At 38.2% G+C, this 14,194-nt stretch overlaps 1 protein-coding gene across 2 annotated transcripts in view; it reads right to left on the bottom strand.

Moving 5' to 3' along the window:
- The window catches only part of LOC126377553 (uncharacterized), an 81,353-nt gene that overhangs the window by 5,893 nt on the left and 61,266 nt on the right, over positions 1-14,194 (bottom strand). The window contains exons 3-7 of one of the 2 annotated variants that reach the window (XM_050025348.1): positions 6,933-7,052; positions 5,104-5,200; positions 3,449-3,591; positions 2,287-2,358; positions 344-426 (exon numbers count right to left, since the gene is read on the bottom strand). In XM_050025348.1, coding sequence (XP_049881305.1) covers positions 344-426; positions 2,287-2,358; positions 3,449-3,591; positions 5,104-5,200; positions 6,933-7,041 — 504 coding nt within the window. In that variant the 5' untranslated portion in view covers positions 7,042-7,052. The remainder of the gene's footprint in view (positions 1-343; positions 427-2,286; positions 2,359-3,448; positions 3,592-5,103; positions 5,201-6,932; positions 7,053-14,194) is intronic. The other variant, XM_050025349.1, reaches the window with a different exon arrangement.

Raw genomic sequence — 14,194 nt, 5'->3', positions numbered from 1 at the left:
TTACAAGTTTTAAGACAGCAGTTAAACAGAAACTTTACAAAAAGGTTATTATAAAGTTAGTAATTATTTAACAGATGAATGCATGGGATTAACTGTCTGAGAACTGATATTAGGCAGCTAAATTACTTAATTGTATAACAATATTTTATGTTTTTTTTTTAAAGAACGTCTAGGGCCCTGTGTCGAGGTTTTTCTTGCAGCTTCTTTTCCTCGGCTATACAGGTTGTGATAAGCTGCAGTAGTTTTAGGCGGATGAGACGTTCGTTATGTAAAAATTGACGATTCAAAGTGTAACTATGTTACCTACTGAATAAAGATATTTTTGAATTTGAATTTCACTTACCCCTTTGTTATCATAATACTGTTGGCAATCTCGGAAGTCCACGTATCTCATTCTATGTAAGCGGATATCCGAATCGGAACAGTCTGAAACGAATGTAAAATTATATTAATTACATGAAACCTTCAGTAGGGACAGTGCGAAGATTCAAAGATCAGTTTACAACTCGACCGTTTATTTGTAAATACACTTGGTAACTTTCACAATATATTATTACAACTAGTGGTGCACTCGACCAGCATAGATTCGACTTAGGTCTATACTCCAGCTAGCGATAACGATAGAATGTCCGTTCTGGGATGGATGAGCGTCTTTTATGCCCTTCGCGCCATGATTAACCGTCATACTAATGCTCACAGTGTTGCCAGTGTCCAAAATATAATATGGAACTAGTATTAAGGTAGCAGATATCATAAATACTAGCTATTACTGTTACATACAGATAAATAATTAATGAAAACCTACGTAGTTGCCGTTCTATCCGTAAAATTACCCCGGACACTCCGTATAAAAATGTCATTTTTACCCTGTGTCACATCACGCGTAAGTACGAGAGAGACATGATACTAATCTAAATAATATAAAAGTAGAAACTGACTGACTGACATATCAACGCACAGCCTAAACGGCTAAACGTACTTGAAATTTGGAAGGGACGTAGCTTAGGTACCGGAGAGGTGCACTAAGAAAGGAATTCCCGGAGTTTCCACGGGAACGGGAATTAGCGGGAAAATCCTTTTGTATGAAAAATCTAAACCGCTTAAGTTAGACGCTTGCAATTTGGCATGCAGGTACCTTAGTTAACTTAAAGCTTAGTTGCAACAGGATATTGTAAAATTCCCACGGAAACGGGAGTTAGCGGGAAAAAACATTTGTATGGAAAAATCGAAACCGCGTAAGATAGATGTTTTCAATCTAGCATGCATGCATACCTTAGTAAATATAAAGTTTAGTTATGGCTGTATTTTGAAAAAAATTGTATGAAAAAGTCTAAACTGCATAAGTTAGAAGCATGAAATTTGATATGCACTCCCACACACACAAAGATCTCTCTTTTATAACACGCCACGCGGACTAAGTCGCGGGCAAATGCTAGTGTACTATAAACGTAACTACGTACCTTAACTTACTCTACCTAGCGTAAAAAAACAGAGACCTAAATAAATTCCTACACTACTTATTTCTGTTAACACTATTTCATACACGTTTCCTATTTTTTCATATTCAAAATTAATCCATTTTTTTTGCACTTGCGAATACGAATATCCAGAAAAATACTTATCGCGAATACCAATATTCGTTATATCACAGAGGGATTATGACGGTATGTAAAAGTAGTAAATAGTAGCGCCATCTAGTATTGATATGGAGGACTGCTACACGTTCTACTGCATAATTATAACCTGGTGTGTAGTGTTCAACGAAGTTCCCGCCATACGCGACAGATGGCGTCACCTTTTGTAAAACTAGTGTATATATTTTTTTAATAAATAATTTGAAAATAAATATAATATAGGCACAAAATTGAGTGAATAGAGCATTGATGGATGTATTATGCCCCTGATTTATACAGATACCTTTTTATTTTATTTTTTGTTATACCTGTATTTTTTTTTTATCCACCGAAAAGGAAAGGAACGGATAATTGAAAAAATATTCATTGAAAAAAATAAATAAAAAAAAAGTATTAATAAAGCAAGATGAACTAGATACCCACACCTCACAGAGTTTTCTGTTAGACCAACGTGATAGGTGGTGAGTCGTATCGCCGTCTACAATGGTCGAGCCAACTGTAGTAGTGAAAACTGCACTTAAGATACATTAATAACTCATTGGTGCAAATCCGGTATCGGGGTAGGATCTGGCGCTCCCCGTTTGAGAAGCAAGCCGGCTACTACAGGACCTTATTATATAATTATTATATAATTTAGTTATAAATAACTCACCAGTAGCAAAGCTCATAGCAAAGAACTCTGGATCAATAAAATGTGTTGGCGGTGCGCAAATTGGACGCAGTTCTGGAAATAAAGCAAAGTGCATAAAATATTAGATTCATACGTAGAATGGTTTTTGCAAAATAAATGATTTTATTCCTGTGGACTTTGGTTCGAGATAAGTTTAATTAAAGAACTACCGACTACAGAAAAAAATCGCTCTAAAAAGTATGGAACAAGAAATATTTTCCCGAAAGTCTTCCGAATATTCCGACAAGCGAATTCTTAGGACAGATTGGCACACAACCACGGCTGTATCCTAAAACATAACTATTCGGAAGAATATCGGAGTAATATTTCTTGTTACAAACTTTTTACAGCACCATTTTGCCGTAGTGACGTTTTTTTTTTATGAAACTTATGATTTTTTCTATTTCAGGTGTGTTTTTTATATTTATTATAACAAAATATGTATCTTGAGTAGGATATATATAAATATTTCGATCATATAAAAAAACCATGACAGAAATATTTTTACACTTCAAAAATTAAAAATAAACCGTTCATTGACTCCACTGTAATGATAGTTTATGGGTTGTACTCTGGTAGTCTAGATAGCACTATCAAATCAAATCAAATAAATTCAAATAACTATACTTCAATATCCCAAAGCGCTAGGTTTAAGAGGAGATGGGCAGGACATTTGGCAAGACAGGAAGACAACAGATGGACTAATGCTGTTACTGAATAGTGGCCAAGGGATGGTATGCGATATCGAGGCAGACCACCAGCCCGGTGGTCGGATGACATTGTTAGGAACGCCGGAAAGCAATGGATGAGACTTGTACAGGACCGGAAAGGATGGCGAGAAAGAGAGGAGGCCTATACCTAGCAGTGGGTGGATAGATAGAGTAGATAGATAGATAGTAGATCCCAAAGCGACTTGATATCATTTCACCAAGTTCAAATATTGACCTCGTCGCAAAACTTGAACGGTGACTACAGCGGGATGGATATGATGAACCTTATGGTGACAAGTTATAAGCCTGGAAGAACCAAATGGCAGGTTTCCGTGGGGGGGGGGGATATCTTTTTTTTGTTTTTTTCTTGAGTCGGAGTCCTCAGAGACCTATACTTATTTGTGGCTAACGCTTCAGAAGAATTCAACTGTTACCCATGGTGCTGTCGTCAACATCGAGCTGTATGAGAGCGAGTTCGTTATAAGATGCCATCTTGTACTGCGGGTGGTAAGAGTACTCTCGGATCCTGAACGCTGGACCGCTGCAGTTGCGGCCCAAGTATACCCTTGATAGAGACCTGGAAATCACACTTATGCCCAGACAAACACAAGCTCACGACTATATCTCAATTCTCAGAGGTACATCCATCGCAAGATGAACTAAGTATCCACCTTCACCGAGCTTTCTGTTAGACCAACGTGATAGGTGAGACGTATCGCCGTCTATAATGCTCGGGTCGACTGTGTTAGTGAAAACTGCACTTAAGATAAACTTATTGGTGTAAGTCCGGTACCGGGGTTCGAACCGGCACTCCCTTTTTGAGAAGCAAGCCGGTGTACCACTAGACCACAGGGACTAAAAGGACTTATGCTCAAAGGATCGACTTATCAGTGATCCAAATATCAAGCAACAAATATTTTGATTATGCTTCTGGCATTACATTGTATTTTAGAATAATTTTGTACCCGAGTAATGAGAAAATAGGTAATTATCACGTTCAAGCTGTACAACGCTATACAGGGTGTTAGTGACATCGTAACGAAAACTTTGAGGGTTAATTCAGACCAGTTCAAGTTGAATTTTCCGTCGCAAAAGTATGGAACTTAAATTAATTAAAAAAATCATGAATTTTCCGACAGGAAATTCCACTTGATATCAACTCAGAATCATGGTCTGAATCATGCCCCTCAGTATTTGTTACGTTACTAACACCCAATTCTGTATGGCTACCTGTATGTACTTGTACGGGGTGTTAGTGAAAATTCCACTTAATATTAAATTTGAATCATTCCCCTCAGTATTTGTTACGATGTCACTAATAACCTGTATAATTTTGGTTTTGGTAAACCTAGCCTGGAAAGTCTCTCATTCCAAGATTGTGAAGAAGAATCATTTGGGATATAGCCGTGATCTCATGTATTTATGAAATAAAAGTGAATACTTAAAACACATAATAACGGGTTCTTATCGCGTTTAAAGTAGGGGTATGAGACTCCCGATATTTCGACACTGTTGCAAGTGCCATGATCACGGGATGACTGATGAGATTGGAGTGGAGTAGGTAGATCCATAATTTTCTACGAGCAGACATATCTGTCTACCCTCTTTCTTTGCAACAGTGTCGAAATATCGGGAGTCTCATATCCCTACTTTAAACGTGGTAAGAACCCGTTATTATGTGTTTTAATTATGATAATAACCGCGTAAACTTAAAACGGGGTGAGCGACCTTATCATGCTATTGAGCAGGTTGAAAACATCTTTTGAGTGACTATGTTCAACAAAAAATTAATTATAGACGCAATCCACAAGTCTGTGTATATAACTACATATTTAAAGAATGCCTGATTGTGCCGGATATTGACATATGTTACTTATTTATTATTATTATTATTACAATTTCAATTAATAATAATTTCAATTCAATTTAATTAATTAATTATTTAGGTGGACAAATTATGTAATAATAATGATATTATGGGTGGGTGTATTAATTGTGTTGTATAATTAATATTATTGCCTGAAATAAATAATTTTTATTTATTTATTTTATTTATTTATATAAAACAATGTATAAAGTGAATACTTACCTGAAATTTGTTTTGGGAAGTTTATCTATCTCGTTAGCGTTAGCAATAACCAACTGCTTAGCCACAAGAACCACGGCTGTTGAGAATATGTCGTCTCCTGCAATTGTAAGACATCGTCAACACGTACATACATACATAAACTCATGCCTAATTCCTACCGGGGTATAGAAAAGAATAGAACGACCTTATATCGACTGATACATTACTATGCTATGTATTTTATCTATCTATCTATCTATGCTAATGAATGTCACAAAACCAACTTAGTACGCTACTTTGACAGATTTATGTCTTACCGCACATTAAGGCGACTGTAAAATGTTATCTTATTGAAATATAATCAATAATTGTACTGAAACAGGCCTTTCTGTTTAATAAAATAAAAACGTATATAAATTCGTATGACGTTTATTTCCCATCGGGGTAAGCAGACTATGGAATTCCATTAGCTCCGACCTTGACACACTTCTCTTGCTTTCTCCACATTCATCAATAGTTTCATACACGCTTGCTGATTCAGAGTAGATCATACTAAACCTTTTCTAAGGACATCTCCAATGTTGCTCAACATGTTAATAGTTAGCGCGGAACTTTTGTTTAACAATGTTTACGCAACAAATACACGTCAACCGTCGGCAACATGTCACCAGAGGTCACAATTTATTTATTTGCATTTAACGACTTTACATATTTAACAGCCTCCGTGGTCTAGTGGTTAGAGCGTTAGGCTCACGATCTGGAGGTCCGGGTTCGATTCCCGATGGGGACATTGTCGAAATCACTTTGTGAGACTGTCCTTTGTTTGGTAAGGACTTTTCAGGTTTGAATCACCTGACTGTCCGAAAAGTAAGATGATTCCGTGCTTCGGAGGGCACGTTAAGCCGTTGGTCCCGGCTATTAGCCGTAAAAACACCTCCATCAACCCGCATTGGAGCAGCGTGGTGGAGTATGCTCCATACCCCCTCCGGTTGATTGAGGGGAGGCCTGTGCCCAGCAGTGGGACGTATATAGGCTATTTATGTTATATGTTATGTAACGACTTTACAGAGCAGAAGCGCCAATGCGCCGTGAAACTTTCAATATAAACAATAATATATAATTAGACATATACAGTATATTGTGTAAAGCTCACGATCCGAAGATCCTGGGTTCGATTCTCGGTGGGGACATATCACAAAAATTACTTTGTAGTCCCTAGTTTGGTTAGGACATTACAGGCTGATCACCTGATTGTCCGGAATTAAGATGATCCGTGCTTCGGAAGGCACGTTAAGCACAGATGCTCAGGTAAAAATGTACGGTCACGAGCATTAATATGTATACACTTTGGTACCATGTCACATTAACTTTTTTGACAAATTAACTGTAAGTCTCACTAAATGTCCAACATGTTAGTGCGACAGAGTCCTAAAGTGGGTACATTATATTGCTCATGACTGTAAAATAGGCTACTTGAGAACCTAGTCAAATGAGATACTTTTTACAAAACGTCAAAACGAAAGTTTTCTTTGGAGTTTGTATGGAAATACTGTACTGTGACGTCATCAATAAAAGCGGTCAAATGTCGTACTCATTGTTACTTAATTCGTAAATAAAATTAGAAAACAATTCGAATAAAATTTACTATTATTTTATTTTTTTTTAATTTATTTTTTATTTTTTAGTTTTTTATTGATTTTTTTTAAATAAGATTGATTTTTGATCGTTTTAGACTGGCTTCTATTTCTACGTTAGCATTGTATAATATACCTTTTTTTGACCTACGAATAAATATAGCCTTTGACCCAGTCAAATACCCAATTGATTATTTTAAAAGGGGCAACACTTACCTAAGGGGTATATAAGGTAACCCATCCAAGGATAGTACTGGATGATGGATGTTCCCTCTTTGAAGATTTTAGTTGGCGACTTGTCGATACCACATGTTGTGTTCCTCATGGCGTAAGTTGCTGAAAAAATATATAAGTAGGAGTACAGTTTGGTTGGGTTGGATGACGACCTGATTACTAGCGATAGAGGCAGCCAATCAACTCGTGACAGCAAACACTTCAGGACGCGATACCGACCCCGCCGGCGTAGTCGACGAATCCGCTGAACGCTTATCGCCATCGGCTCACTAGAGTCGATTAGTCCTTTCACACTGAAAGCCCGCCTCATCTGAGAAACCCCACCTCGACCGACTTTGCTCCAGCCGACTGCAAAACTGCACTTTTTCTATCGTGTGGGTTGTGAGGTGAATTACCAACTCCATCAACCCTTTTTTTTTGACGTTGGGAAATGCGTTACGCATACCACGCCGCCCGGGGGGACGTCGTGGTTATGTGGGACTCCCCGGGTGTCGCCACCCGGTATACCCACTAAAACCCAACGGTGTTCCTCCTTGCCGCCGTGTGGCGGGGATACGGGAACGCAATTGCACACAACCGCGTCCCCGCCGGCAACCCCCATCAACCCTGGTGTCAGGGTTATTATTGAGCCGCCAAAGGCCCCTGACATGGCCCATGTAACGACTACTTACTTACATCAGTAAGTAGTAAAACTGCACTTAAGATAAATTAATACCTCATTAGTACAAGTCCGGTGCTGGGGTTCGAACCGGCGCTCCCCGATTGAGAAGCAAGACGGTGTACCACAGGGCCATAGTGTCTTTTAAAAAGCTCACATATTTTATGACTTTAATGAATTTCTTTATTATTATAATGTATACACTTAATTAATTCAAAAATTCAACAATATTTCGTTTTCAAAATTGGCTTACAAAGTAAGCGCTTTTTGAACGTCAAAAAAAAATAAATTACATATTGGCCCCGATTCCTGCAGACACCGCCTAATTTTATTTTAAGTTATATCCGTCATTTTCATATCCGTCGAAAAGGAAAGGGACGGATGATTGACAGCTCTTAATTTTAGGAAGAATGAGTAAATTAATGTGTCGGGTTATTGACTGACGTAAAATTTTTAGACGGTTGGTTTAGATTTGTGCTTAAAATTGACGTGTGTTCCATAAATTTTATGCTTGTCGATCACCCGTCCCTTTCCTTTTCGGCGGATAAGAAAATGACAGATATAACTTAAAATAAAATTAGATGGTATTTACAGGAATTAGCACCATTATGTAACTAGCTGTAAAACTACTACCACATTGGAATCTGTAACGCTGAGGGAAAGACGTGGCCAGAAAACCTAATGTACTTACCAATGACATATAGTTTATGTTACCAATAAAGATTTTTATTTGTATTTGACTATAAGTAAGCACATGGTACTCACTTTTATTTTCGTCGAAGTTTATAAGCATGAATGTAACTACTGTGATTGCTTTAATTGAAAACCTCTCCATTTTATCACATTATATACTTAATGTTGTTCTTCTGCTGCATGCAAACACGAATTGAATGATATTTTCTCATTTAATTTACTTTTCACTGCGTTCCGGTGAATATCGGATTTTTAAACAAACAACGTTAAAACATTTGACAATAATATTATCTGTCATGTTTCAACAACAATGAAGTTCAGAGAATTTCGTGAGAATTATGACCACATAGAAGCCATTCATCAAGAATTGAATTGAATTGAATTGAGAATTTCGTGAAAAGATAAAAGAAAGATAAAGATAATTTATTTGCTCAAACATGAGTAATATAAAAAAAAAGAAAGAAAGAAAGAAGAAAGTTATATGAGTGATATTGAAGTATTCGTATGTTTTCATCACTCTCTTTAAACGACCTCCGTAGTCCACTGGTTGAGCATTGGGCTCACGTCGGTCCTGGGTTCGATTCCCGGTGGGGACATATCACAAAAATTACTTTCCGGTCCCTAGTTTCGTTCGCACAGCACAGACTTATCACTCGTTTGTCCGAAAGTAAGATGATCCGTGCTTCGGAAGGCACGTTAAGCCGTTGGTCCCGGTTACTACTTACTGATGTAGGTAAGTAGTCCTTACATGAGCCATGTCATGCCTTTGGCGGCTCAATAGTAACCCAGACACTAGAGTTGATGAGGTTGGTACTCTACCTCACAACCCACACGATAGAAGAAGATCACTCTCTTGTCGCTGTAACCTTCTCCATGCTACTTTTGTAGGGAAAAATAGGCCAGTGGTTTCGCTCTTGCCTTCCGCTCCGCAGTACTCTGTATGACGCGAGTGGGATGGCGTCCAGAGTAGTCTATTTCAAAGCCGTACTAGGACTCCTGTCCTCCGCCTCTGAATAGTACTGACAGTTACTGCTGCTCTCTGTAAGGGACCAACTAACTTAAGTACACATAAAAAGAATATAAACGACGTTAAAAACTAATTTAAAATTTGAATTTGATTTTTGATTTCTGTGTCCTCTAACATGATGGACTAATGTTATGGGCGATAGGCTGATCCCTTATCACCATAAGGTTCATCATATCCAGCTCACGATATCGTATCAACAGTGGCTGCAGGTTGTCTTTGATTACTTGTGGCTCTGCCCACCCCATTAGGGATTACGGGCTTGAGATTATGTATGTATGTATGTATGTAAAATTTGAAAACCACTCGTGTATATTGTAGTGTTGCGTCAGGTGGCATGAACTACTTGTCCGGACAAATGGGGAGCGCTGAGCAGATATTTTTCCCTAAAATCTTGAAAAAGTACCATGGAGAATGCTACACCAACAAGAGCGTGGCTCTTGAATTAGTGATGTGATTTAGTTCAGTAGGAGGAGCTCGGTGGCGCAGCGGTAAACGCGGTCGGTCTGCGATTGTTGAAGTTAAGCAACTTTCGCAAAGGCCGGTCATAGGATGGGTGACCACAAAAAAAAGTTTTCATCTCGAGCTCCTCCGTGCTTCGGAAGGCACTTGAAGCCGTTGGTCCCGGCTGCATTAGCAGTCGTTAATAACCACCAATCCGCACTGGGCCCGCGTGGCGGTTTAAGGCCCGATCTCCCTTTCCATCCATAGGGAAGGCCCGTACCCCAGCAGTGGGGACGTTAATGGGCTGATGATGATTTAGTTAAGGTATTATTATTATTGTTTTCAGAGGGGTAATGCTGCCAGCCTGTTGGGCACCTTGCCCCGATGTGACGCATTGGAGGAGGTGTTTTATAAGATGTGTTTGTTTGGTTTTTAATTGTGCAATAAATAAAGTACCTCATTTGTTAAGGTATTTATTGTACGAGCCTTTGTACCCTGAAATAAGTGGATTATTAGAAAGAAAGAAAGTTTATTCAGTACAACAAAGAAGTAACAATATAATTAATAATAATTATAATATTTATAATTATTTATTATTATTAATATTTGAGGTACAATAATAATTAATAATTATTGTATTGTACAATAATAATTATTATTAATAAGTTAAGTACGTCAAAAATTAATTATTCCAAACCGCGATGGTAGAGTAGATACCTGAGCCCGCTTTGACATTTTATAAAAGTTCCCTTGAAAACGTGTTTTATCAGCATGATCTGGTTCAATCTAGACCTTTCAAAGCTAGCAGAAATAAAATATACACTTCTCATCAAAAAATAAAAAAACCGACGGCCTCTGTGGTCCAGTGGTTGAGTGTTCGGCTCACAAACCGGTGGTCCCAGGTTCGAACTTGGTGGGTACATATCACAAAAATCACTTTGTGATCCGTAATTGGGTCGTGTACTAGGTTTAAGATAAATTATGAAATCCTGATTACTAAATAAAGAGAGATCTAAAACTAACGAAAAACATTTTCTTTTTTCTATTTAACTTATTTAATCAAGAAAACGTAATAATAAGTTTAACATTTTATAACATAACATATCATAACAAATACTTTATTGCACAAACAGGAAAAAACAAAATAAAAAACAAAAGAAAAATAGAATTAGTACAATAGGCGGCCTTATTGCTAAGTAGCAATCTCTTCCAGGTAAAGGTTACCTGGAAGAGATCACGTTTTATCACGTTTTTCTATGATTTTATTTTATGGTTCTATACGTATGTATAGAAAATAATTCGTGTGTGCGTTGAATTTTGATGTGATGTCATTATAATGTATATATAATAATTATGTAATCCGTGTCTGTGGTGTCCTAAGTAATAAATGTTTCTTTCTTTCTTTCCATGGCGTCACAGTGTGCTTTTTCATACAAATTCCGTAGTAATTTCGTTAAAGTAATCAATTATCAGTTATCACTTTAAATCTCCCACTCTTCCTATATCCATTCCCAGACATCCATTCATTCGTCCAACGACTAATATCGCTCTCTTCCGATGGCTCTCATCAAGTGTGCGTACGGACATCATAACACATTGTGTTAAAAAATCATAAACACTACCTAAGTGACCATCTCCAGCTTCTAAACTTCACCGTGAACAAGCAATAAGGGGCGCCCCTCAGGAACAGCATTCCAGCCAAGGGAAGTTCAGAGCCTCATCACACGTCGGTCCGTTTCCCTTTTCCATCTTTCAAAGTGCTCACAACTCGACAAGGCAACCTTTTGGATTTACAGTCGTGAGTTAACGAAATCATTAACAAATTTCGTGTTTGGTCGTTTAGTAAAAAGTTACTGATTTGACTAGTTGGAAACTACCATACATGGAAACTACAATACAATACAATACAAATACACTTTATTGCACCAAAATAAAAAAGAAATAATTACAAAAAGTCTCTTAACTAATTACATGGCAAATGGCGGCCTTATGACCACCATACCATATTTAGACAGACAGATTTTTTATTTCCGTGAAATTCGTTTCGAGGTACTCGTGTTCGGACGCCATCTTTATTCTCACTTGCTAATGATTCCCAGACAGGGTTGCTAACAGGAAGGAAAAATAATTAATTTTACTAAGAAGCGGTAAAAAGAGTTTTTAATGTGTGTGTGCCTTTTTATACCCTTACAATCAAATTCAGTGGTTTAGAACGCCAGCCGGGATTCGAACCAGTGGCACTACTAAGTCACACGTTCATCAAACAGGATTACGGATTTTGAAAAGAAATTATGGCCTATTGAAATGAGAAAAAATAGCAGCCGGTCTGGCAACCCTGGCGTAAGTAAGCCACTTTTTCACAATTTCGTGAAGCTTTGTTATGCAGTTCTTTGTGAACACCCCTATCTTTGTACAACTACTTGTTCAATAATAATAATAAAAAAAAAACCCCGACTAAAAAGTATTCAATTATTATGTCAAAAAGTTAAAAATGCCATAAAAAGCAAAAAAATTACTTATCCCACACATACTTGCAAGCAAACTGAGCGTGTAACATTCCTATCACACTTAACAAACGACCTGATGACCTTGAAGACCTGAACCGATTTCCACCAAACATAGCTAAGAACACTCTCGACTGATATACCTTTCAAACAAAAAAAACGGTTAAAATCGGATCATCCGTTTGGGAGCTACGATGCCACAGACGGACATACACATTTACTTACACATAAACACAGACACGTCAAAAGCAAAAAAATATCGATCGCCATCGACTCGCAAAGAAGAAGAGTGCATTGATTTAGTGCGGCCTCTGAGGTCCAGTGTTTGAGTGTTGGACTCACGATCCGGAGGCAACGGGTACGAATCCCGGTGGGGATATATCACAAAAATCACTTTGTGATCCCTAGTTTGGTTAGGATATTACAGGCTGATCACCTGATTGTCTGAAAGTAAGATGATCCGTGCTTCGGAAGGCACGTTCAGCCGTTGGTCCTGGTTAATATTTACTTATGTAAGTGAGTAATCGTTACATGAACCATCTTCATCATCTCAGGGGTCTTGGCGGCTCAATCATAACCCTGACAGCAGGGTTGATGAAGTTGGTATTACACCTCACAACCCATACGATAAGAAGAAGTAGTGCATTGATTTGTAGTAAGATGTAGACAGATTGGTGCAAAAGACGGGTCGCTAGTCTACTATATAAAATAGAATTATTGCTGTATCTCCATTTTCACAAATTTTGCTCGGTTCTGCGCTGTGCTGCCAAGTTTTAAGCTTCGACTGTACCTCACACCGACACGTCATTCACGTTTTTATTTCTAATTTTTATTTAAACCAAACGCACACACAGGCCTAAACCAATGTATGTCGAATTTTTTTTCGAATTCATGTTTGGATCATAAATGATTATCACGCGCTCAGCGACCGCGCGACCCTGGCGGCGTGCGGATGTGACCTAACCTGTATTAGGCTGGTTTTCCCTCCCCGGGTTGAAAAGTCAGAAAGTCAGTCGCTTCTGTAAAAACCGGACCTGTCAAATCTTCAGGTTAGGTAAGCGGACCCTGTTAAAAACGAGATAATGTGACTGACGTCTGACGCCATACGATTCAAGTCTAAACTATGTCCGAGCGGTGGTGAGGTAAACCTAGCTCAGACGCTGGTGGGGAGCGGGGATTTGCCTTTCTATACGTAGTATTATTCCTTATTCTATGCCTCGGTCTTACTTTAGTCTTGAATCATACGGGCGTCAGACGTCACACACACAGATGCGCGTGAACGATAACGTTATGTGTAGTGTCTGTGTAAAACGAGGTTTTTTTGTATGAAGTGTCCGGGGTATGACCGTGGTAAGCAAACTCTTAGGACAGATTGTTCCCACCTAACTAGGTGGGAACGGACTTGCATACATAGCGGTCAAACGCATATTCCTCCTTTTGATTCGCCGCAGTCGGGTAACAACTATATATGCGGTGTGACAGCAAGTCGCAAAGATGCAAGATGGAAAGGATATATCTGAGAGTTTTGCATGTACTAGTCCTCAATGTATTGCTCTTGTATCCAATTCTATACAAGTAAGTGTTATATAGATTGTTTGTAAGTATGTATATATGCACGCCGTTTAATCCTTTTGGGGTGAGCACAAGAAAACAACTTGTATCATTTAGCATTCCGTGTTAATGACATCGTAACGAATACTCAGGGGGATGATTCAGACAAGTGGAATGTCCTGTCGGAAAATTCATGACAATTTTAATGTTTTTAAAATTATTTTGCGTTCCATACTTTGCGACGGAAAATTCCACTTGATACCAACTCAGAATCATGGCCTGAATCATACCTCTTTCCGATACGATGTCACTAACATCCTGTATTTGCGCTATAATCTAGGATATTTTCTTTAGCCTGGAAGTGACAGGT

This window comes from Pectinophora gossypiella, chromosome 23 (genome assembly GCF_024362695.1).
Source record: "Pectinophora gossypiella chromosome 23, ilPecGoss1.1, whole genome shotgun sequence".
In the NCBI taxonomy this organism is placed as follows: Eukaryota; Metazoa; Arthropoda; class Insecta; order Lepidoptera; family Gelechiidae; genus Pectinophora; species Pectinophora gossypiella.
The sequence above is the reverse complement of the archived record's forward strand: the minus strand, read 5'-3'. Positions and strand labels throughout refer to the sequence as shown.